Below are 26,804 nucleotides of genomic sequence, written 5' to 3'. Positions count from 1 at the left end.
GGCAGTCCCAAGGACAAGCACAGGCTGAGGGATGAACGGCTTGAGAGCAGCCCAGAGGCAAAGGACTTAGGGGTGCTGTTGGATGAGAAGCTCAACATGACCCAGCAATGTGCACTAGCAAAAACACAGCCCAAAGGAGGATCCAGAACACTAACAGAGAGCTGGGATGCAGCTGTGCTGCACTGTTAAATCTGAAAACTCAAAAACATTCTTCACCCTTCCCAGCTTACATGCAGAGTTCATGAGATTTATTGACAAAATAAAGCTCAGGATACTGAACTGACTTTTAAAGACATCAAATCATCCTTTTCTTCAATTCTTAATGTGATTGTGATCTGAGGTTGTGCATGCCTGGAAAAGGTTAAAATTGTGTTCAATATTGTCTAACCAATGAGCCACAAGTCTAGCACCTACCAGAACCTCTGGATGTCAATTGCAAACATGAATCTCTTGCCAGCACAAATAGGATTTCAACTATTAATCCTTGTCCTCAAGAAAAAAAAAATCATATGCTTGCAGTTTTGTCATGAATTCTAAACTCACCACTACAGATTATAAACATTTACTCAATACTATAAAATTGAACTATTTATGCAACAGGCTTTTCTGCTCCAATTCCTCTTCTGAGCTGTCTATTCTCATGCTGCAGTTTAAACATATTTCCTGTTAGCCACAAAATGGGGAAAGAGCAATCATTGTACACAGTTCTTAACAACAGTAATGTGTTTCCATCTCTGAAGAGTGAGAAGCTGCCGAGCCAGCACTACAATGGTCATAAACATTCTTTTTGAATAAGTTCAATAAATTCAATGCACTCCTTGTTAAAATTATTGCAACAGAGATACTCTACCAACAGAAGTGAAGGCAGACAACACTTCTGCCTGTTTTTGAAAGCATTTGCAGCTTTGATTTGAGAAATGTGACATATTATAGACAAAAAAGGAAAGCAAACCTTATTTGGAAAATCTAAGCAAAAAAAAAAATTATGAGTGAGGAAAGTTAAAAAAACCAAACAGGCCTTTAAAAATATTTGGGGGTTCCCAGAAAGACATTTCCTGAGTTCTTTATGACTATCTGAATCTCACAAACAATAAGGATAGGAAACACGACATCCAAGGACACGTGGCAGGTACAGGCAAAATGCCAGCGACGATGGAGAACAGTCACCCTGACGACAAGAGCAGCCTTGTTGAAGAGGAGATTCCAGACAATGGAATATCCACTCCCAGGGGAGAGTCTGAAAGGCTGAGGTGTGTTGGAGGTGAGTAAGCGCCAGCTCAGACGTGCCTCCAGCTCCGCTATCTGAACCTCACACGGGGACAATCGCGCCTGTCCTTTGAGCAGCAGCGCTGCAACCTGCACCGAGCTTCCCCTGCTTCCTGTTGTGCAGCCTGCAGCTGCTGGGCAATCACCTCTGCTCCCTGCCTCTTGACAGAGCTTGAAAGTGAGAACTGAGATAACAACTCGAACTGAGTGGTTATTTCAAAAGGCAAAAAGCCTATTTAAAGGCTGAAATATGTCGGCTATGTACCCTAAAAACTGAATGCGTATTTATTTGTTTCAAATATTGCTTAGTGACTAAAGAACTTGTGATGCCATCTGAATACTGGTTTCTATGCTATAGAAACATAATATTTTGCTCCTAAGAAGCTAAACATACTTTAATATTAAATGTGTCCCATAGTAGAGGATTTTCATGATGACACAAGGTTGACACATGCAATCACAAGAGTCCAGCAAGGGTAAACAATTTTGCTGCTCAGAGCTGCAACGTGTGAGATGAGTGGAGGGGACATATCCACATATAGAGCCCAACCCCTCAAACAGACAATCATTGATAAAATAACACTGGAGAAACAAACAGAAATTAAATTCATGGACATCATATCTATGAACAGATTTTTTTTAAGGCACAGATGTAGTGTCTAACATTATTAACCGAACAGTAGTAAATGGAATAGTGGAATGGACTGCAGGAAGCACACAGCCTCACAAACTCTCTTTCCCTTTAAATATTGCCACTAGCTTTTGTCCTTGTTTTTTAAAGGGAGAATGTGAATCTAGTCCTTCATTACCACAAGTTCTGAGGTTGAATTTCTGGCACTTCTGCATAAATTTTATCATGATTGTACCGAGAATACTGAAACTGATCCAGCACTCACTTGATCCAGTAGGGCTGCCTTCTTTTACTGCTAATAATGAGATTTTCATTCCAAAACCCCTACTACAAGATCTCCCAGTCTAAACAAAATACATAAAACATCCTAGTTTCCAATCAGAACCTTTGCATAACTGCTTTCTATGCAACTCTTCTTTTGCCTGTCATGTTTATTAATGTTCTTCCTCCCTGATATTTCTCCCTCTTCATTCAGAGGACAAAATCTCTCTTTGCCTGAATGAGCATAATTTGTATTTCTCTCTCTCTTTTTCACTCAACAAAAGGTCTCCAGGCCAGGTCACCCTTCTCTGCTACTTGTTAATGCAGTTTATTTCCCATTAGATATAGGGTTCCAGATGATGCAATTTAGGATTTTCCACATTAATCTAACTCTGGAAATGCCTTTTGCACCCCATGACTTCATTTACCTTCCTGCCACTGGATGAAATTCTTCCTGATCTCATGATCAGGTGATCTCCTGATCAGTGATTAAATGGCCTATTTGCTCTTCTGTCAAGACAAACTGATGATTTCCCACAGTGCAACATAAATCCTTGAGTTTGGTACATAAGTGCATGACCCTGAATTGAGACTGGTTTTCCCTTTCAGCTGGTACTACCCCAGTCCTCAAGGCCATTTCTTTTCCTGTGGTGCTATAGTACAATCCATCTCTGTATTGACAACATCTCCCAGGTTTGTGCCACCAGTATATTTCATCACTGCATTCCTACTTCTCTTGTCTGCCAAGATATGAAATGGAAATATTAATAATCATTCTACATGCAATATCAGTTCAAATTCTTTCATGAAGTCCAGGAAAATTATATCTGTCAGAGTTCCCTTGAGAAAAATCTATCGATTTTCTCTAGATAAGAGAAAATCTATTCTTTTATCAGTGAAATGTCTAATTAATGATATATGTTAGCCTAATGAAATCTAAATTAGACACCAGAAAAGTCTCTTGGGAAGACAGCAGAAGGATCATAATTCTGTATTTTTAATCTGATTGAGGTAATATTAAAACATGAAAAGAATCCAAATGGTCTGCTGTAATACTAAAACCAACGTCCAAAGATACATTAAATAAATCCTAAATTTTATTTGTCAGACTTCTTAAAATTCATGGTCTAAAACTTCATATTTTCTTGTATCACAGGTGTGTCAGTGTCACTGTCGGGTTTGACCAGGTGGTTTCCACTTCAGGATTTCTTCAAATGCAAAAATCCAGTGATGGTCTATTTATTTTCATGTCAGATTTCAGATTTTCACCTAATCACTAGTCTCCAGGAAAATGGTCTTAGAATTAGAAATAAAGGTTAAATTTTTTAGCAGTTGTGTGAGTGTCAGATACAGTCAGGCACCTGAAGAACTTTTGAGGGGCTACAGAAAAAGGGAATTTTACAAGTAATCAAATATATCGAGAGTTGCCATCATACTGAATTTTCAAAGAAAAGTCATTTGACAAAGAGATTGTTGCTCTAGAGATTTTGTGTAAGTCATCTGTACTATTGCAATTGTACTGAAATAAAAGTATATCCACTGAGATTATGCTGGATAAAAGCATTACACATATTGTGCATTTATCTATCTCTGTCCTACTTCAGCTCATGGTATGAAAATGAATGCTCCACATGGCATTTCAAGACTGAAGCATGGATGATGGATACATGGATGTGTCTCAAGACTGAAAAAAATAAAATAATAAAACAACACGGAAACACTGCTGGAAGCAACTGAATGGATTGGAAAGGACTGGTTTGGGTTACAGTCTGAGATGGGAGGTTTGTGTTTGGAGTCACTGCTGGCCCCCAGGATGCACCTTGCAGTTAAATAACAGTCCCGGCAGACACCTCTTCCCTTGGCCAGACCAGCACAACCACTTATTCCGGCTGAGGGGCTGTGGCAGATGTCCTGCCCTTTGGCTGTGTGCAGGTTAATCTCCCTGAAGCTGCCCCAATGGTTATTCAGCTCTAAGAGCTATTGCTGAATGCTGCTCTCTGACAAAGCTGGGCTGCATGAAACCAGCTGAGTTTAGTGTTTGCAGCAGCTATTTACCTGTGGATGATATTCACAGCACTGCATCTCAATGGCATAGGAAGTAGAGAATAAAAAATCGTGTTTACTCTCTGTGTAGAACTATTCTTATAAGTCACAGAAGTGCTCATACTAGTGCCCTTTTAAAAACACTTTCCATAACATATTTCCAATGAGAAGTATTTCCTGAGACTGTGTTTAGAGTCCACATTCATTAACCTTCCATGCATGCCACAAGGCTCATCTTTTCATCCCACAGGGATTTGGGAAGACAGAAAGCTACTGGATTAAAAGGAATTTTACTTGAGCAAGCAGTGTTTCTATTTCAGAAAAACCTCCAGGAGACCTTATTTACATTTAATTGCATTTTTTTGTATTTTTTATTTTTGTGTCATTTAATTTGTGAGCAGCATCTATAGCATTGTCTGATACTTTACAAAAGTGCCAAGACACAACATGCTCTGAGTTACAGTTCCTGGAGGTAGGGAATTGATGGTATTTTAATTATCTGTACACATGCACCATTGTGTGCTCCTGTCTTTAAACATTCAGATAAGAAGTTTTTACTTGCCTTTGAACAAAGAGAATGCCCAACATTTTTGTGTTTCACTTCCCTCACTGTTGACTAGTTATTCTTTTTCCTTCTACAACTTCTCCCCTGTGATCATGTTGAGGAATATCTCCTTTCAAATGATGAGACAACCTCCCTGAAAGAAACATGGCCTTTTCAACAGTTGCTGCCCATATCACTAAAAAATAACACCGTGAACATCAGCCAAAAGCCAGAGAGCAATTCCGTAGTGCTTTGGGCCCAGCAACAGCACAAAGGAGCAAAGGACAGAAACCCCCAAAGCTCTTCCTTCAGAGGACTTTCCCACCCTGTAACAACCATGAGTCAAAGCAAAGCAAAAACCATCTGTTCATCTGGACACAGATACTGCTTGTCAGTGAGCAGGAAACATTTCCACTGAGAATCTCACAGCAGTGGAAGTCTCCCTGTGTAGACAAACTTTTGGTGTTTCAGACCTCCTACTCTGCAAATTAGGAACGGTGTAGCTCCCTTTTACCGTGCTTTGTCTGTTATCTTTTTTCCAAAAACAGGCAAGAGATTGGCTGTGAGGATGTATTTACAGCTTGGCTAGCACCATGAGGCCTCCAGCTCATAAGTCCAGCAGCTCTCATCAAAAGCCAAGCATTCAAATACAACAAAACAGAGCATCATCAGCTCAGGCAGGGCCAGCTCCTTCCTACTCCTCCTTCCCATTCCCACTGCAACATGACTCAGCTCAGCTGGGACCCCTGGAAAGATGGGAAACTGCCATGTTACATCCTGCCCCCAAATGACATCCCTGAGATCAGCTATTGATGAAACTGGGAAAAATGCAGTCCTAATTAATATGTTGTATGTTGAAATAGTTAGTGGCAGAAATACACTCTGTAAAGGGACCAATCAGTCCTAATTAAAATCATGTTTAACTAATCCTTTTGGGACGGGGACTGTCACTTAGTGTTTGTTCTTTCCACATGTAGCCCAATGGCATTCAGCATTGATGATGCATTTAGGTGCTATCACAACATAGGCAATGAAGAATAACAACTACAAAAGTATAAATTTAATGTTTTTTTCCTAGCATGACTGCTTCTGTAGGCACAGTGTAGTGCAAAACCACCACAGCATCTTATATCAATTTGCTTGCCTATTGCATAGTTTGGGTAACCACTGAGTAAATGTTTAGCAACTCATATGTGCAGGATGGGTGTCTAATAATTTTCATGTGTGTAATGTTTTGATCAAATTATTTCCACGTTCATTTTCATGGATTAGTTTCCAAGTGGACAAGACCCAAAAAATCAGAAAAACTCTTAAGGGTTTTACTGTACTGAAGGCATTCATAATGACAACATTTAAAAAGAATGAGAAAGCACTCCTTGCTTCTATTAAAATTAGAACATTTACATTCAAATTTACAATACATACACACAATTATTTCAAAGCTACCATCAGCATTCTATGAAACAAAAGTGTGATTGTCTATTAAATCAGATGATACCAAAAAGATCAGCTAGTTAAAAATTTTCTCCGTCCAGTTAAAACAACAAGATTATCTATTTGCATTGAATACAATGTTTGATTTCTATCATGCCTCTGAAATTCATGATTTCTAGATGAATGTCAAATGAGATTTTAAAAAATCCCCACTTAAATAAATTTCCTAAACTGCAAGAGAATGAAAAAGATGGAGAAAGAAAGATTTTGGCTTCTCTGTGTGCATACTAACTTAATCGTTTGTCCCTTGAAAAAAGCAAGTTGCCTTGAGCATTTAAACTCCAAAAAGGGATCCTTTAAAGCAAAACATTTTAATTTGACAAAAAACTTCTAGGACATCTTCTAAAAAAAGTTTGCATATTTTTGAGGGAGAATGATTAGATGCAAATAACAGGTAAGGATGACAGAGAACATCGACATGTAATTAAAAAATAATCATAGATGATTTCTGCACCAGGTGAAGATCACACAGCACACACCACCAAAGAAGACAGGCAAGCTTTGCTGGGAAGTCTTGAAGGAAGCTGCCTATCTCTTGGGGAAAGGAAAAAAGTATTCAGGAGGAAAAAGCTTTAAAAGGCTGTGAAACTGCCAGCAGGATACACAATGACCACCACAGATAAGAACTCCATCAGGTTGCAAATGTATAGGAAAAAGGTTAACACTTTGCTTGTTATTCAAAAGCAAATGAAAGATGAGTTTATGATATCTAGCCTGGATTAGGACTCAGAAGATCTGAGTTAATTTCTTGCCTCTGCCATAATCTCTCTTTGTGATTTTGGGCCAGAGTTTACATTTGGCATAGAATGAAGGAAGGAAGTAGTATCCTTTCTGTAAAGTTAGGGAACTGAGACCCAGAGATAATACTAGCCAAGGACTTACAATGCTTTACTGGCATTTACATTTCCAGTACATTTCTATGCAGAGAAAAATGACTGAGAGTTGAGTATCTTTGGGGGCCTGATCCTTCAGTTATGTGTGTGTTTCTGCTTCCTTGTTAGGGAATTCAGATAAAAAATCCTTTCTTCCACACTTTGAACAAAGGGTGGGGTTTTTTGTTGGTTGAGGTTTTTGTTTGGGTTTTGTTTGGTTGGTTGGTTAGTCTTTTTTGTTTTGGTGTTTGGCGGGGGGGGGGGGTAATTTTGTTTCTTTTTTTTTTTTCTAACCAGGCTGAAATACAAAACCTCAGGAAAACGGTTTAAATGACTGTGTACTTTTTACACAGTCATTTAAAATTTTCTTATGACTTCACAGCATCATAATGAGGACCCCAGAAGCCTCCAGAACTCCAGAAGAAGAAACTAGCTATTATGTGTGCTTATATGTTATATATGCCCATTTGACTCAGATACATACAAAGTATTTTTATTTTATTTTTGCTGTCATCCTAGTGCACAATAGTAATGACAACAGTGTGAGTGTGTTGACAGGGGCTTCCACAGCAAACAGCAATTTCCCTGAATTCCTACACACCAGGCTGAGCTCTGGCACTGACTGGGACTAAACCCTGAGCACTTCAGTGGAAACTCAGGGTTACTTCATCATAATCACTTGCTTTTCACGTCCTTTTCCCTGTTGATGTCCCAAAGCTTCCAGAGTTACTCTGATGTGAATGAGATCTGAATCCTGACCATTGGCAACAGTTACAGAAAACAGGAAATGGGGTATTTCAAATAACAATAGGTGGGAACAGTGAGTAAAGGTTCACTATGTGGTAAGGGTGCTGACTCTTTAATGACTGTGTTTATTTCCTTGTGTCCCAAAGAAGGCCACAGTTCATTTTGCTCTCAAATATGTACACATGCATATCAGACCCTGTATCTAATTTTGCAGATAATTGTGGGGGGGTTAATCAGCACTGATTCCCACTTCTCATAGGGAGGGACACAATGAGAATTGCTCTCCTGTGCCATGAAAAATCAAGTTGCCAGGGGCAAAAGGTTCATCCCATACCCTGTTAAGAGAAAAGCTCCCTATTGATACCGCAATAAGCATTTTTTTTTTCTCTCCCATTCACCACAGAAAGTTGTACTGTGACACAGAGAAACCCTTAAAATCCTTTACAAAACTTATAACCCATACAATGCACTTCACGTGCAGCCAGAGCAGAGATGTTACAAGCTGGGAAAGCTATCCTGGGCCATGTAGTTCATTCCAAGAAAAGGTCTGCCCTTCTTGGCTGGGGCTTCCACACAACTCCATGTCTAGTCTTGCCATGACTAATTCCCAGAAAAGGCAGTTTCACAACCTCCCCAGCCAGCCAGCCCTGTGTCTAATTGGCATCACTGCTTAGAAATACTTCCTTGCATTCTCCTATGAAAGTTTGCAGCTACAATCTAATTCTATGTACTTTTACTAAGCCTTACAAGCAGCTAGTGAGACAGCCCAGCTATTTTTAACAATCATTAGTCCTCCAGTCTCTCGCTTCACAAAATGACTGGTTCTTATTGGGTTCCTTTCTCACAGCTTCCAAAATTGTTCTGAATTAAGTTTCCCAGCTTAATGCTCTGTTAAATAATGTCACTAATTAGCAGCAGCAAAAACTAAAAACCAGTCATATGAAAATAAAAAAATGCCCAGTGACACAGGTGTTTTATTTTTTTTTTCTTGGCTCAAGCTGCTTTTTTAATCATTAATCATAGTAAATTCATAGTAAAGTTCCTAAAAGCAACCAAGGAACTTGTCAGACGAGCCCCAGTTGTTCCAATTTGCTGCTTATGAGGACATTGACCCTAAACCCCATCTTTCGTAAAGATGCTTTGCAAAGAATGTGTGCTTTTCTTTATACAGATTACTCATATTTACAAAGAAATGTCTGGAAGGCTACCTATTTTTTTTTTAAAGGAGATTTTTTACATCATGGAAGATTTTGTGCGCTACTCTAAAAGCAGTCATCCTAAAGTTCAGATCTCACAAAAATGAAAACAGTTAACTTTTTATAAGTTCAATTTTTATTTACCCTGTAGAGGACGAGTCCTTTTAAATACTTTAGAAAACCATACATGATATTTTTTATATTAAAACCCATGAAATTCCCATTCAATTAGTACTTATATCTCCTATTACTAATACTCTTGTGTACTATTAAGCAGACTGCTAAACTGAGCCTCTTGTGGAAACAAGGTCTAATTCTGTCCTAATACAGTCACAGAAGATAGAACTGAAAAGTGAATGGACGTTTTGTTCATAAATACATCCAGCAGCTAAGCATCAGGGTGGAAAAAAAGACCTATTTAAAACATAAAGACAACATGGGTACATGAGAAAAACAGATTTAATAACCTGTTTGCAACTAGGTCACTACAGGATCGTCACTCGTAACTACAGCACCAAGAGAGACAGAATCACCTTTCCAGAGCCAGTTATGGAAATGGAAAATGTAATTGCCTTCAAGGTGAGGCAATTAAGGACACTTAAGGAAGGCATTCTTCAATACATCTGCCTGAAAAAGGATTGTCTGTTGACACCTTTTACTCTCATGCTGTTTCTGGGAGCCGATGGGAATCACAGACCAGTGCACTACCTCCTCATTGACTGTTTAGGCACCTCTAGGAGAACTAATTGAAAATGGGAATTTTAAAAGCATGAAAGACAAGGCTCTGTAGCAGCTAAACTGTAGAAATTACATACCTGTGGGTTCTGTCTGAAGAGAAAGAAAAAAGAAAAAAAAACAAAAACAAAAACCGACAAATCAGAATGACAAAAACCACACAACACACCACCTCTGACTCAGCTGGGTGTCATTGATTCATGTTCTGTTCACATTAGCTAACAACAACCATTTCTTCCCCTCCATTCTGGTTAATTTTTTACTAGTATTTGTAGGGAAACACATCATCTCTCATGTTTTCTCTCTACTAAACAAGTTTACATCACATTTACCTAAATTCTTCCTTACCGTATTTTTATGATTATATATTTTAAATGAATTTACCTTTTCCTGGTTTTGGTCTGGCTTATGGTCTGAAAAGTAAGTCTCTATCTCTGCCAGAGTGACAGATCAGGAATCACCCCACTTGCTTGCCTACTCATTACAGTTCTATTTATATATCCTCAAAGAGCATTTACTTTATCTGTGGTAGAATCACAGTGCATACTAGTTTTCGATTTAGCAACTTGCCACCTTGGAAGCAGATAGCTTCAAGTAGTGTTCTCTGCTATCTGACAATGCTTTCATGCAATTGACACCCTCTCTCTCTTCTCATCCCAAATAAAGTCCATTCATCCTAATCAAACCCAAAGCTGTTGATTCCTGCCTATTTCATCTAACCTCCTTACATCTGGCTGCACGTGAACCATTTTCAGGAAGTTTTCTCCTCCTCTTACTCTCAGCGCTGAATACAATGCAGACCAACTTGATGTGTCCTCTAAAAATGCATGAATATTCTAAGAACAGAACAGGTGCTCCCCCTGCCTCATGTGGAGCTCAGCCCACCTGGAAAACACCGTCTGTCACCTGCTCCTTAGGAGAGCAGATTTTCCAGGAACAGTCTACCATTCCTGACAAAAGCAGTTACTACAGAGAAGTGGATGTGGCAATACAGCTTTTCAGACAGAACCTTACTAAAATTAATGAGGCAAAAGGAAAGGAAAAAAAAAAAAAGCACACAGGGCTTTTTTTCCCTGCACATATTTCTAAAACAGCAGCCTTAAAGTGGTAAATTGGCTGCTTCTAAATTGTGGACAGTCCTACTAAAAAGCCATTGTGAAACTTGACAGGCAAAGCTCTGACATTTGGAGAAATCCTATATAATTTATACTAATTTTTGGTACCTTTTTAAGTGGCATTGATCATTCAGAGTTAAAAACACGAGGAACATTTACAGAATTGGAAGTATGTGACTACCTCTGTGTAATCAAGGGCATCCACCATTAATTAAGTGTACGGCAGTGACAAGAAAATCATCCAAGGATCTTGGTAGCTGTGCTCCTTCCTAACTCACCAGCAGTGAATACACACAGTCAGTACACACACTCCACATACATAAATGAAGAGGCCTCTGCTCTAAATCAGGGTCTTTGTCCTTCATTGGCACATCTAAATAAAGTTGTGTAGTCCCAGAGGACTGACTGATTTTGCTCTGGATTTTTTAAAGTTAGAACATGTTTCCTTTTAAGGTTTTCAAGGTAAATTCCATCCTAGCTCATGATTGAAAAAATTCCAGTAGTATAAAATGGATATTTGAAATTTAACTGCTTTGTATAGCTTGAAGAAAGTCATTAGGGATTAAATTATATCTTCAAGTATCTTCACTAGCTCAATTCTTTCATTTTCTTTCATTTTGTGGCCTATTAAAAATTGTCCTAATGTTTATTATCCTCCACAGACTACAATAAATTCCCTTCCACTCACACACCATCCCTTTGTTCCACATGGCTGCTGTTAGTGCCAGTAGTTTCCCTTCAGCTTGTGTTCCTCGGAACTGTCTCCTAAACCACAGCAAGCTTTTGACTCACCATTTCATTTTAATTCCTGATTGAATACATTCTGGGCAAAAACACTTTGTCTGTTTTCTCCACTCTGTTTTCTTACCCATTCTTTCTTATCTGGGTTTGACCTTTAGTTCTATTGATGCTTTTTTGATACTTGAAATTAAAATATCTCAGTACAGTCACAATCTAGAACTCATCCAGAGACACTTATGTCAATTTTATTTTGTCCATTGGTAATTGTCTAATGAAAGCCAGCATTTAATCAGAATATAACTTAAAACAGTTTTTACTGCACAATAGTCACATCTGTGCCATAGTTTTCTTTGATTTGGTTCATTTTTTCCTACAGGATTCTTCAACCAATCACAGCCTGACAGCAGTGCAGAAAACCTTACTTATTAAAGAGGCATTTCATTTAAGGACCTTTTCATCCCCATCAATTTACATCTGCTGTTTCCAGTTGTCCTTCACTGGGAAATACTGCCCATACAAAATAAGATCATTATGTGTCAAACTTCACATGGGCAGAGCCAACCTCATCCAGCCTCTGACAAGCCCAGATTTCTCTGACATGACACACAGCTAAAAAGGGGGCAAGTGTAAAATAGAAAGAGCAGATAGTTGCATTTACTGTCACTATGTTTGAAAATAAAATCTTGTCTAAACAGGGAGCTGGTCAGTTAAAAAAACACTAATGATTCCCAGAGTTATGTTTCCAGGTTATATTTGACTGGAGCCCACACCACATTTCAGGCCAAAAAATATTTTACCCCACAGAACTAAAAGTAGGCTCAAGTAAGGTGTATAATTCATCTACTTAAGAGCGCCTTTATTTTTTTTTTTTCCTTCTGCACTTTTCTTTAGTAAAAGGATCTCATTTTGGCCACAAGTAGATATAAAATGACCTGCACTATCTGTTGCCTGCAAGGCAATTTTGGATATATATTTACGTGTTTGGCCATGTGAAACCAAGTAAAGAATTACTGATTCAACCAAGCATGCATAATTATCTGGATTTAGATGTTTTGTGTTTTCAGCATCGCCTTGTTTTGCTAAACATAAAATAATGCTCTCATTGACCTTATACTTCTTTTTTTTTCCATAGACACAGGAAAACCAACCATGAACACCAGTTGTTTGTTTAAGGAATCATCATATTAATAGTTTATGAGGGGCCCAGGGATGGAAAGTTAGACTGACATTTTCACACCTGCAGTCACCAGCTCACAGAAGACAGTAGGCAGAAGAAATACACATTAAACACTCCAGTTACCATTTGTAGGCAACCAGCAACAGATACAGAGAAAAGTGGGGAAATTGAAAGAATAAGGCTGAGATTACGACGGAAATACCAGCAGAAAATTAAAAGTCCTTTAAAAAAAAAAAACACATTAGGACTGTTTGTTCCATGTACTGGACACTCCTTTGGAAAGCTAACGACCACAGTTTCTTAAATTATATTAAGACATTCATATCATTGACAAGTCTAGCCTTAAAAAAGCTGACACTCCATGGACACAAATAACTATGTGTGCTGAGGTGGAATTGGGAGAGGCAGTGTCGGATGGTGCTTGCCAGGAGCATCCGCTGCGTCATTCATCCAGGCAAAGATCTCCCTCCGTGTGAAGCTCCGGGACCATCATCCAGGTCTGATTTAGGACCTAATTCCTGTCCAAGGTGTCCTTGAGGCTTCCCCAAGGAAAAGACAAATTTGGGGGACAAAGGAAGGACAGAAACATCCAAACCCTCCAGCTCACTAGAAAGCACAACGCAGGGGCCTGAAGAGCCTGTGGGCGCTGCTTCGCATCCTCAGGGGGAAAAAGCTGTGGGGGGATCTCTGAGGGGGTCACGGTTACCTCCGGACAGACGGACACAACGGGACACCCCTGCTCAGGCCCGGCGGGTCACGGTTACCCTGGCACAGGCCTGAGGGGTCACCATTACCCCGGTCAGTCGGGACACCTCTACTCAGACCTGGGGGAGTGGTTCACGGTTATCCCCAGACAGACGGGACAGCCCTGCTCAGGCCCGGGGGGGCACGGTTATCCCCGGACAGAGGGGACAGTCCTGCCCAGGGGTCACAGTTATCCCCGGACAGACGGACACGACGGGACGCACCGGCTCAGGCCCGGCACAGCCAGGGCCCGGCTCCGCAGCGCCCCCCGCGTCCGCCGCCGGCAGCGCCGCTCCCCTCCCCCGCGCGGCCGCTCCGCGCGCACACACCGCCCCTTCGGAAGAAAAAAAAAAAAGCCCAGCCGCTGCTTCCCCGCTTTATATACCCTGCTAAAAATAGCCTGCCGCCGGGCCGGCCAATCAGGAGGGGGCGAATTTCGAATCGGGCCAATGGCGGGAGCCGTCACGGCCGGGCTCGGTCACGCCAGGAGGAGCCGCGATGTCTGCGGCGCGGCGATTGGGCGGCTCTGACGTCATCGGCACGCGGGTCGCGGGGCGCGCGGCGGGGATTGGGCGGTGGCGGCGGGCGGCGCGCCGGGATCACGCGGGGCGGGGGCGGGCGCGGGGGCGGGGCGGCGGCGCGGCCGGGCAGAGCTTTGAATAGGGAAGTTTTGCGGGGGGCTCCGCTCGCAGAGTCCGCGCCGTGTTTGCAAATATTGGGGCCGCTCCTGCGCCAGGTCCGCCGGCCGCGGGAGGGGGGACAGCCGCGCGCCCGCCCCGGGAGACGTCCTGCCCTGCTGTGCGATTAAACTTTGCATGAAACTTTGGGTCTTTTTTCCTCCCCGAGCTCCTCAAGGAATTAATATATATCTCTATATATACAATTTTATTTTTTTTTCTTTTTTTCATCTCTGGAGGAAGGGGGGGGGGCTTGGAAACTGAGAGCAGAGGTTGACACCCCCCCGCACACACCCCGCAACCCCTGCACATAAAGGAGGCATCTGTATTTTTGGTAACCAGCACTGACTTTGTTGTTGCAACTTGAGACATGGATGTTCTCCCAATGTGCAGCATCTTCCAGGAACTCCAGATTGTGCACGACACGGGTTACTTCTCAGCCTTGCCGTCCCTGGAGGAATATTGGCAACAGGTAAACGAGGATGTCGATGTTGTTGTTGTTGTCGGGGATTTTTTTTTAAGCCGTATTAAAGGATAAGCGGATTTAAGAAAGAAAAAAAAAAAAAGGAAAAAAATACCAAGCCCAAGTGTCAGCGAGGAGTTTGGGGAGAATTCAGCACAAATGTGTAGAGATGTTTTGAAGCAGGTGTTTCGGCTTTGAGCAGACGGCTGTCTGGGGGGCACAGTCCCGAGGCGGATGAAGGAGCTGCGCATCCCCGTCGCTCGCTGTTTACCGCCGGCGCTGCCGGGGGCTGTCAGCGCCCGCGGCCGCCCCGCTCCGCAGCCGCGCCGAGCCGCCGCTCGCTCCACACCGAGTCCTGGCAAAAGTTTTGCGCTTGTACCCGGTCCAGACTCCACAGCTGGGTCTTGTCATCCGAGTTCCCTGTCTTGGCCAAGGGCTGCTCTGCGCCCTGTGCTGTGGTTTATGGTTTTGATTTTTTTTTTCCTGCTGGTGTTTTTTGGTTTTGTTTTGTTTAATTTTTTTTTCTGCAAATGTATACAATTATTGTTTTTGTTCCTGGCGAAGACGGGGAAAAAGCCCTTCAGGAGTGTCGGTGCACACCGTGTCCGTGTGTGTGCCTGTGTATGTACATGTACAGAGCGCGGCCGTTCCCAGCGCAGGGAGCTTTGTCGAGCCCGTGAGTTGTCAGTCATATGACAGCGATCCCCTTGTGCTAATTGCCGTGGCCGGCAAGGGAGAAGAACGGCGCCTTCTTCCCTTTAATGGACATATTTTTTTGCCCATTTTTTTCCCTTCCCTTCCTCTCTTTGCTGCGGGACGGCGGGGTCTGACAGCCCCGGGGCAGCGGGGCCGCGCTGCGCTCGCTGCCCGGCGGGGGCTGCTCAGCCCGGGCACCGGATCGGATACCTGCTGGCTTTGCACAAGGACGAAGGAGCCTTTCCCAGAAGGTTGAAATGCAAAGTGTTACAACCTTCACATGCCTACTAATTGTGTGCGATGACTTTTTTTTTTTTTTTCCCCTCTCTCCCTCCCCCCGCTCCCCTTTCAGAGCGGCAGCTCCATAGTACGTGATTGAAATGGAGCTAAGTAGTTTCCTTCAGGCATTCGGGCTCTTGGCGAAGCGCCAGCCCTCGTTCCCAGTAGCCTTCAGAGGCATTTAAACTCGGAGAGCTTCACTCTGCTCCCCATTACTAATCTACCTAATGAGGAATTTAAATTAGCCGGGAATATGAAAGTTTAACAAGATCTTAATAAATGCTGTTTTTTGCTTGTTTTCACGGAAAATCAAAGCACTATTGTGCTGTCCCTGAAGAAACCCTTCTTGTTTTTGAAAGCATTGCAACCCAGTTCCCTAATTATAGACAAATACATAAATACCATGTGCAACAGTGGGTTTGGGTTTTGGGGGTTGTTCGTGGTTCTGATTTTTCTGTCCGATTTTTGCCCATACTCGGATCCTGACCAGAGCATGTGACCCAGTTTACTGGAGCAGTGCTGGGGGAGAAAGGAGGCTGCTCCCATGGCGGCTCTGCTCATGGGCAGATGGAAAAGGGCTGTGAAGGGAATGTGTGGCATTTGGGACCGGGTGTAGCTACCGGGCTTGGAAAAGGTGATCTTGCTAAAATAAGTAGTGTTTGGTTTGGAAACTTGGTGTGTCCGTTTTCTGTGTAAAGCTTCCATATGGATCATTTCCTATAGTGGAAAGAATAATCCCGAAACATCAGCTTGTTGCCATAACAGTTCACGTTCCTCTTTTTTTTTTTTTTTTTTTTTTTCTTTTTTTCCTATTCTCTGAAAGATGGCTAGAAAGTCAGTAGAGTGAAATGAAATTGAAACCCACAGTTTCACCCATTTAGGGTGGTTTTGTTTTTTGTTTTGTTTTCTGTCATGGAGTCAGGAGAATGTGGTTTGGGGGGGAGGTTGTCCATGTACTGTTACATGTACATTTGCAGAGTACTTTCTTGGCAGATGGTCATGGTTTTAAAAGGAAGTCTCCTTTGGCATTGCGTGAAAGAAAGAGATGACTCATACAGTTGCACTCTTGGCCAGTAGATAAAGTTCTTGTTCATTGTGGGACTCCCAGCAGGACCTCAGAGTAATTTCCCATTTTGCATCCTATAGAACAGAACATTTCTATTCTGGAACTTTTTTCCTCCCCTCTCCTCTGTTGTTGAAGTTCTCCGTGTTCCTCTGAACACGCATGGGAGCAGTTTGGCTTGTGTGGTGTGCATGCCAGTGTGCTTGGAAATGACATCCTTTGAAAGTCGAGTGTGCTGTGTTCTCATGCACAGGAAATGGGAGGATGTCTGCTGCTCCATTGATGTCCCCAGAAGACAGACCGGCAGCTCTGCAGCCATGCTGAAATGTGGCTTTGTTTTCTCACACAGGGTTTGGGTTTTAGCTGGGTGTCGGAGCACATTGTATTCAGTTGGGTCTTTTCAGCCTCATGTTTGTGTGAGAGAGATACAAAACAACTTGAAATTAGTCAAGGTGCAAGAGCGAAGTGTAGTTTTATGTTGTGGTTCTCTATGGTCCTTTTCAACATCAGCCTGCTGAAAACACAGATTTTATGATGAGAGTGATGATAATTTAACTGAGTCATTAGAATGCTATTTTGGAAACCAAAGCTGACTTGCACCTTCAGCTGTGTGTTTGAACTCTTGCCCAGGTCTTGAAAACTGATTTCTTTTCATTGTAACAGTCACCTAGTTACGGCTTGAGGAGCCTTTAATTTGTTTTGAACCCAGAAACCTCAAATCGAACGTACAACATTCCTGCATGCCTTTTGAAGTGTAAAATAATTTGGTTTATTTTTAAGCAGGCCTGTAACTTTCCTCTGTTTTTTCCTTCTCTTTCACCTAGACATGTCTGGAGCTGGAACGGTATCTTCAGAGTGAACCCTGTTACGTTTCTGCATCTGAAATCAAATTTGATAGCCAAGAGGACCTCTGGACCAAAATTATTCTGGCACGTGAGAAAAAGGAGGAATCTGAACTGAAGAACACATGTGTCCCAAAAGAGGACAATCTTGCTAGTCAGAACTTAGAGACCAACAGTTTGAATTCTGACGTGAGCAGCGAATCTTCAGACAGCTCTGAGGAGCTCTCGCCCACGACAAAGTTTACCTCTGACCCTATAAGTGATGTTTTAGCCAGTTCAGGAAACTTGAGTTCATCTGTCACTTCCACTCCCCCTTCGTCTCCTGAGCTGAGCAAGGAGCCTTCTTCCCAGATATGGAGTTGTACGCCGGGTGAGTTGCATTCACCGGGGAAAATCCGTACCGGTACCACTGGAAAGACTGCAGAGAAAGGTGCACCCTCGGCCGGTGACACCTCGCCCGATGGCAGAAGGCGCGTTCACAGGTGTCACTTTAACGGGTGCAGGAAAGTTTACACCAAAAGCTCACATCTGAAAGCACATCAGCGCACTCATACAGGTTAGTAACCCTTAATGCTTATTGGGACCTGGCAGCTGCTGCAGGGAATACCCCATGGTGGTGGTGGTTATGGTGGTGTCACGGCATTGCTCAATCACTGGGTGGTAGCCCAGGTTTGGAGAGATGATGTAATAGCAGCAGAGGCTTACCAGCATGGAAGACATCACTTCCTCATTCCCTTCATGAGCCAGGGCACTTGCTGGTGGATTAGGCTGCTGTCATAGCAAATAGGAGCCACTCGTCTGAGCTGGCAGTGGCTGGGAAGCTGCAGCAGCACGTGGTCTTCAGGAGCAAAGGTCCAGCCAAAATAGGTGCCAGGCCTTTCCTGACAATTATTTTCAAAGCAAAAGTGTGCTAGGACATTTTTGCTAAAAAAAAGGAATGTATATCCAAAAATCAGTCAGATCTGTAAGAACTTGTTGTTATGCTTCAGTCCACATTGGGTCTATTTTATCAGACATACCAAGGCCTTGGTTATATTAAGTATAGCTATATTAGTAACTCATTTAACACTTATGTGTGCCATTATTATCAGCAGAAAATCTTGGAAAGCCACAGTGTGTTGTTGTCCCTCTGACACGTCTGCCCAATTGGACTTAAATGTATGATCCACTGTATAATTTGATTCCAAATTACTGAACAACAGCATTTTATTTTTATGAAACCTGAACTAAAAATAACAATCCTGTGTGTTACTGGGAAAGAAAGTGAGGAAGATAGACACTTCAGGGCTTTTATAAATATTTTATGGTTGAAGTAGCCTGCTGATGTGCTTGTTTGAGCATTATTATTTGACATCTCTTTATGACAGCAGTTAGATATGTAGAGCTGTGCTTTGGCTCAGTAGGCACGGCTTAATGTAAGGAGCTGGCATGGTGCTCTTGGTGTACCAGTCCAAACACCTATATGCATGGTTGGCTTTTTTATTTTTTCCCCCTAAGATGTGGGAAAGAGAATTCAGGGAGAAAATTCTATTTTGACTCATGAGCTTAACATTTTGTGGCTTTTATGGGAAGTCTGAGCAAGCTCGGATGCTCCCATTGTTGTGCAGAAGTTAGATAAAACAGGATTATTTCAAAAGGAAAAAACGATTTCCCCTGAAACCGTGGTTGTTGAGCAGACATAAATAGCTGCCAGGCTCAGAAGTATTGCAGAACTGGTGTTCTGGTGCTGTCTGGTTGAGAACGTTCCTGTGAATGGAAGTGGTATTTCTTGAATGCTGAAATAGCAGTGTTCAAAGTGGTATGCAGGCTTTTCCAAGAATAAGTGGCTCAGCAAAAAGGAGGTTGCATGTTATGCAGATGAGTGAGTGACAGAGGACTTTGATGCAATACAGTAGCCTAATTGCATTTTGGAGCCTGGCTGTGCTGTCTTTAATCACCTTTGTGAGGTGAATGGTACCTGTTTGGGAGTAAGCCTGCCATTAGGGATGAACAGGAATGGTAGAGGGCTGATTCCTTTGTTTCCTGGGAGCCTGTTTAATCACTTATTTTTATTATTATTTTCCGTGAGAATGAGATTATTTGGTGTGCTGTTGCAGCAAGACAAGTAGGAATCATGTGGATGAATTTTGTGAGCCTTCTTTGCTTGCGTGTTCTGAAGCATTCAGATAGGTTGAATAAAATTTTCTGTCTTTGGAGGAGTGAAGGAGGTTTACATAGAAAATGATAGCACCTGTCTTTGAATGAAGTCATGACTAACATGTAATCTGCTTTCTTTGTAGGGGAAAAGCCTTACAGATGTTCATGGGAAGGGTGTGAGTGGCGTTTTGCAAGAAGTGATGAATTAACCAGACACTTCAGAAAGCACACTGGTGCCAAGCCTTTTAAATGTAGTCACTGTGACAGGTATGTGGTTGAAATGCACCCTTTTAAATAGTTATTTTTAATGCTTGTTGGAAAGCCAGTCTAGGCTGCTTTTCATAGCAGTTATTTGGGAACACCACCATGTCTGGTAGTTTTAAGGAACTATTTAATATTTAGGCTGGGAGAACCCTTCCATTTAGCTAACCATTGGGAAGCGGTTTGTAGCCCGATCTTGCAGGTGAGCGTTGTAAAGTCCACAGCGCTGCCACCGCCATCTGCAGCGCTCCTGGGTGCCCAGAGACACCCTGAGCACTCCCGTGTGTCCTGGGAATGCCAGGTCCCTCCTCCAGCAGCTGTTTGGGAGCAGCAGAGCGAGGGGAGGTGCCTCAGCCCGGCATGGTATATCGATCGCGCGTCGTGCTCCGGCAGCCGCAGGCTAACGCGCGGCCTCGCTCTTGCCTTGCAGGTGTTTTTCCAGGTCTGACCACCTGGCCCTTCACATGAAGAGACACCTCTGAGCGGGTCAAGAGGTGAATCCTGCGGGCTAAGAGGCGTCAAGGTTGAAGAGCCTTGAGCGGAGGGATGCGTGTTCCAGCCAAAGCATGCCATTTTGCACCCTACCCAGTTGCCTCCAGGACCTCACTTCCTTGAAGGTCTTTTGAGGGCTAATAAGTCATGTAAGAACGGCATAGCAACCGCGGTGCGTGATGTTTGGGGTTTCCTGGACTCATACACTGGTATCTAACCTTCTGAGTGGCTCCTAAGCCTTTGCCGTGAGCATGTGCACTGAGAATGTTAATGATTGGGCGACTGTATGCGATGAGGATCTCTTGATGACTGTATGCTGAGGCACATTTTTTTTCTTGTGGTTGTTTTATAACTGTAAGAGAAAAAAAATAGTCTGAATGTCTTGTATGTGAGGAATATCTCGTGAGATGGGACGACCACCAATCATTTCCAAGGGGTGGGGGGAGGGGTGTCTGCACCTTTTTAGAGGGAAAACCTGAGAGGGGGAAAGGGGGGAATAAAAAGAGTCAGGATGCCAGAATGGAAATGGGGAAAACCTCCCTGTTCCTGTGTGAGAGGAGCTTTAGGTGTCTGGTGCAGCTATTAAACGTGCAATGTGTCAAGTAGCTTGTTTTACTTGCTACAGAGCTCATTTGTAATCCATTGTATAAGCTGTGTATTTACAAATGTAACACAACTATAACTTTTCATTATAATACAAAGGTTATTGCATGGTTCTGGGGAACTATATGCTTTTCCATTCTTTAATCAGGACTGCAGTTTTGATTCCAGTTAAGAGCAGCTAAAATACAATTGGTCTAATGTTACATAATGTATGGAACATGAATAATTTTTTTGTTGGGTGGATAAAACCACTATTGGTTAGAAACTGATTTTTCTCATGCAGCTAATTTTTCTCTTATTTATGCCTTGAGGACTAACTTCTGGTTTTCTAGCTGTTAATGCACTGTTGACCTTAATAATGGTGCCTTATGCAAGTGACCTTCTCTTGCAGGGGGTCTTATACAGGGGTATGGGTGATGCATGCTTTATTAAGGCTCTCTTTTCACCTGGCATTGTACTGTATCAAATGTATAATATGAGGGGAAAAAAAGGTTACTTCCAGGGTCCTCCTTCACAAAGACAAATATAGAGAAAAGTCATTCATGTCAGTACAGTATTTGTTTAACTTAGACAATTTGACTGTGTTACAGTATAATGCATATGCCAATTGAATACCTGACCAGTTCTGCCACCTTGAGACTTTTTTTATATCGACCTTGCACAACAACTGTGTATATACACACCCCAACTGTACTTAATATGTCAAGTTTTCATACATATTAAAGATACAGAAGTATTAAAAGATGTATTTGCTTAAAAGGCACAAGTTTCACATCTATATATCTAGCTATCTGTTGGTCATACAGAAAGAAACTATATTACTTTTTTTTTAAAAGTGGGCAGAAAAATAATTGTGTATGTATATTTGTGTGTACAGTCTGTGTATGTGTGTATATATATAGATAATATATAAATATTTTTTTTAAAAGGAAAAGAATTAGAACACATAGCTAGAAAATGCCACAGCCCATCAAAATATTCCCTCTTCCCCCTTCCTCCCTGCAATATGGTCATTAAGGAGACAAAGAAATGAAAGATACAGTTAATTAAAATCTAGCATTTTTAGAGGCTTTACCTTTAGCTTAATGGTATGCTAAAGGCTTTGTTGGCATTCAGTCCTTCTCAGACTGCTGACTGTGTTTTGTAGTTATTAGGTTGTCTGGAATAGCGTATCTGTGGCCATTTAAGAATGATATGAACCGAATTTTGGCATGCTAAAAGAATATTAGCTGTGTGCAGAAGAAGTACACTCGGGTTTTGGCCTTCCAGCTTACTGGAGGACCTGTGAGTGAGCTAGTCGTTGTGGTGGTTAAGCTCTAATTTTACATAGTTCAGCTAAAATAAAGACTGTTTTTCCCTAGAGTAGGAATAGTCTGTCCAAAACCAGTTTTGTTTTGTTTTGTTTTTTTTAAACCAGCTCACTACAGTTGATGCAATGAAACATGTGACCTGTTTCTTTTACTATTAATTATCAGTCTTGCTTACTCTGCTAATATTTTGGTATATCTTCCTGGAAATGTATGTAGATAAGTGGTTTAAAAAAAGTATATGCAAGTGATCTGGTTCTATGGAACACACAGGCTTAAATCATTCTCATTTCATTTTTAATTTAAATTGCCTGAAAATGCACTTTTTTTTTTCTTCCCCCAAACAGAAAAAAAAATTCTAGAAAATGAATTTCTATTTACAATTGGGTTTTGTTGTATTTTTAACTCCTTGTTTGCATTGTCCTTGGCTTAGCCGTAATTCTTATAAACAAGAAATTTAAAAAAAATTAAAAACAAGCAAACCAACCCCAAACAAACAAAAAAAAACTTGCACTGGCTTGTCTCAATTGTGAAATACCATCAGACTTGTGTGGATGGGGTGGGGCTGTGTGCCATATGTCAAATGCCTGTAATTTTCTTAATAAGCAAGTACATTTTGTTCAGGTGATAACTGAGCCTCAATCAAGCTGAAAAATAAAAAAAATAAAACATTTTTGCTTGAAATTTAAGAAGAAAAAGTTTCTATTAGTGAAATTTCTTTTTTTGTTTTTGAAGCACCCTGTTATCTAAAGAATCTCTTTGTAAGATTTTTGTAAAAATTTTGTTTTACAAGATTTTATTTGAAATTGTTTTTTGCAAGATTGTTATATTTCTGTATGAATGTATTTTTTATTGGAATAACATAAAAAGAAATTCTTATCAGCATCACGTGTCTGTTTTCATCTTTCTCCTCTCCAAGTCCTACACACCAAACAATGTCAAGTACTGTGTCGCTGCTTTGGCTTGAGTCACACCTGGTCACGGGTGCAAACACCTTTGGGTCAGGTCACTTTGTGGAAGACAAGCCCTGTTGGGGAAAATAATGTTGGCAGTAGAAACCAGGAGTTCTTCCATATCTGCAAAGCTGCTCTTGACTCATGGCTTGCCTCAGCGGAATAAATAGTTAATGTGATTGTTGCTGCAAGGCTGCACCTTCATTTCGAATCGCTTGTTCTGGAGAGGTGAATGCACATGGGACGAGTCGGGCAGGTGGGAAAGGAGGTTCAGTGGGCATTCAAAGGGAAGGACGAAGCCACAGAGGTGGTGGCAGGGCTGGAGGCACCTGCCCTGGCAGCTGCTGCTGAGTGTGGGTTGGAGCTGCCTGGTCCATGGGGAAGCAAGCCCAAACCTTGAGGTGCAGCTGTGGGAAGGAGAGCTTGGAAGGGACTGCATGGGATCTACCTGCTCCAGATATCTGAGGCTGCTGTGGGGCTGACCTGACCCACATGCTGGTGGTGACCTTCAGCCTGTCAAACAAACCTCTCTGAACCACATTCTTTCAGAGCAATGGCTCTTCAAGGCATTCCTGGCATGCACCCTGGCTCGAGACCCATGCAGAACTTGTTTCATGTCGCCTTGTGGCTCCTGCTTCACTCATGCTGGTGTTAAAAGTCCCTCTAAAGCATTGAGTAAAAACAGTGGCAAAATGGCAAAGTTGTATGCTGAGAAGCTGTATTTGAGCATGTGAATTTGGTTTGGGTTAACATTTAATGGATTTAGATGATTTAGAAATGGTCTAAAATGATGCAAAAGAACTGAAACAATAAATAGAGATTGAGGCAGAAGCAATGTGGAAAAGGGACCCTTGCCACCTTCTCCAGTTAGCCCTGGACTGGGCTGGTAAATGGACATAATGCCTGCATTAGGCATGGCAGAAATGGCAATTTAGGCAAATTAGTGATCTGCAATGGGAGGGGTACATTAAGTTTTACCACTGGTATATCTCATACAATGGAACACAGATGCCTACTGGAAAGCTTAGTCAAAGTTTCAATAGAAATAGAAAAGGCTACTGAGGTTTAGGGATTGAGATATTTTGCCTCCTCATGAAGAAATGGAAATATTTTTAAAGAACTGAGCTTGACCTCAGAGATTCTCCACCCAAAATGTTCAATGGGTGTGTAATATAGAACAAGGATTGGCAAATTTTTTCCTGTTTATTTGGTGTGTGTCATCTTGGGCTGTGTCATACTCTACCTTTAAAAAAAAAAAAAAAAGCCTGAAAACTCCTTTATTGAGGATGTTATTGTGATCCCACTATTTTTTTTTTTTTTAGTTCTCAGAGAGATTGTACTGAAAAAAAAGCAATATGTGCAGAAAAAAAGAGACTACTGACAGCTATTGGGCAAGAAAGAAACTACAAAGCAGAAAGCAATAGTGTATTTCAACATGCACATCTTCTGCAGGTTTGCTTAATTCTGGATTTTGAAATGCAGAGCAGAGGGGAAGGGACATGAATTTGAGGGTGAAGAAGTCAGGTTGCTGAGGTATGGAGATAGATTAGTAGCCTCTGCAAGTTCCAACAACTTCAGCTGAGGTTAGAAAGGTGAAGAGGAGGACAGAGCCTGTGAGCCAGCATGTTTGCACAGAGGTTAGATATGGCATGTTTGTGCAACCATCAAGGTGAAACAGAAAAATCCCAAAACAGCCCATTTGGATGTTTGTTTTGGGGGGTTTTTTATCCTCTTGGGTGTGAAAAATCCAGGCATACAAGTGGTCAGTGCAAGTAGGGTGTATCAGAGTTTACCAGCTTATTTGAACAACTGTGTAAAATAAATACAGCATGACTTTGAAGTTCACAATAGATAAGTGATTGCTGTTTTATTAAATTGGGTGTCCATATTGTTTAGAAGTTACTGACTGTCTCCTCTCCAAACCATATTGCAATTTGAGATAAACTGAATCTGGAATTGTTGGGCCTGTTAAAGCATTCTGAAAACAAGCTGTATTTTATTCTATCCTCTTTAGGATAGAATATCATGGTATATCTCTGCCTTTGTGTCCAACTTTTTCCTCTTCCATTCTTCTCAACTACTTGGGCATTTGTTCTTTATTTTCTTTAATTGCTCTGAAAGCTCTGAGGAATAGAAACAACCTCTTTAAATAACACAAATAGCAGCAGCAAAACTAGAAACAAGGAGAAGGAAGAACACTATGGCAATTGTTTCAAAAAGTAGATGAGTGTTCTTTAGGCAGCACCAAAAGAGTACGTGATTTCACATATTTACACAAGAGGGAGAGACAGTGTTTGATAAGATGAAAGCTCCGTGGTCCATCCATTGGAGGTCTCAGCCTTGTCTGGAGAGTGGAGTTCAGGCAGACTGTAACAATAAGGGAGCTCTTACTGCATGAGATTCTGTGGGCAGATGCAGGTAGAAAAGGTTTCCCATCACTTTTTAAAGAATGAAAGACCTGGTATTTCGTCTTGTTCCACCATTTCTTCAGAAATTCCTCAGACTAAAAATGGCTTAGATAGGAAATATCTGCACTATTTCTTCCTCAAACTTTTGCAGATTTGTTCCCTCTGGTAGCACTGGTTTATAAACTCAACAACAATGCCAGTACTCCAGTTCTTTATTTCTAGTGACAAGAGGTTACCAAGCAGCTCATACTTCCACAGAAGTCTGCCTCATCAACTGGGATTGTGTAGCCAAGAGGCATTAACAGGTACTTCTGAAATAATGCCTCTGACATGACAAGAAGCTCTGCTGAGATTATACAGTCCAAGGCAATGGTATCTTTATATTTTTTCCCTTCAGCTCTTTTACCTCTACACTTGCTGTTTCATCCCTTATTCATGGTCCTTGGATATATGGCATTTATTTTTGATCAAACCTGTACCAATACTGTCTCATAACCATTTGAGCTCTTACATTTAAGGGAGAATGAGCAGACAGAGTATTGCTTTTGCACACAGGTCTACAGAGGTTTAATCAGTCTAGGATTCATTGGAGCTACCCTGGGAAATAAGGGTTTGCAGGTTCATGCATTAATATTGTGAGGCATTGGTCAAAAGCTCATTTAAGTCAAGGAGAAATTTCTCACTGAATTCAACTTGCTCCCGACAGTCATTTTTTCATAGAGCTGAACCTGAGGAGAAAGTACATTTGAAATCCATTCAGAACCAAATTTTCATTCAATGACATTTATGACTATATTTTGTCCATTTCCTGTTGAACATTTGATAGCTGGAGTTCACAAGTACAAGCATTGCAAAGATGATTTTTTTAAAATAGAAGTGTGATTTTTTTTTCCTCCTGAAATTTATTTTTGATTGCAGACTGATGATAAACCCTGTAATTTGTTTTGCAGTTTCACTTACACAACAGCGATATAATGATTTTGTAAGTTATAGCAGTGGCTATTTTGAGCTGTAGCGGTTTCAATCAGTATGCTTCATGAAGTATTAGCTGAGAAATT

At 41.5% G+C, this 26,804-nt stretch overlaps 1 protein-coding gene across 1 annotated transcript; it reads left to right on the top strand.

The window, feature by feature from the left end:
- Positions 1-14,183: 14,183 nt before the first annotated feature.
- Positions 14,184-23,270, top strand: KLF6 (KLF transcription factor 6). The gene is made up of 4 exons (XM_074556610.1): positions 14,184-14,715; positions 17,569-18,142; positions 19,866-19,989; positions 20,414-23,270. The coding sequence occupies exons 1-4, from the start codon at positions 14,614-14,616 to the stop codon at positions 20,463-20,465; spliced, it is 852 nt and encodes a 283-aa protein (XP_074412711.1). The 5' UTR covers positions 14,184-14,613; the 3' UTR covers positions 20,466-23,270.
- Positions 23,271-26,804: the final 3,534 nt, after the last annotated feature.

Source organism: Zonotrichia albicollis, chromosome 1 (assembly GCF_047830755.1).
Source record: "Zonotrichia albicollis isolate bZonAlb1 chromosome 1, bZonAlb1.hap1, whole genome shotgun sequence".
Lineage (NCBI taxonomy): Eukaryota > Metazoa > Chordata > Aves > Passeriformes > Passerellidae > Zonotrichia > Zonotrichia albicollis.
The sequence above is the reverse complement of the archived record's forward strand: the minus strand, read 5'-3'. Positions and strand labels throughout refer to the sequence as shown.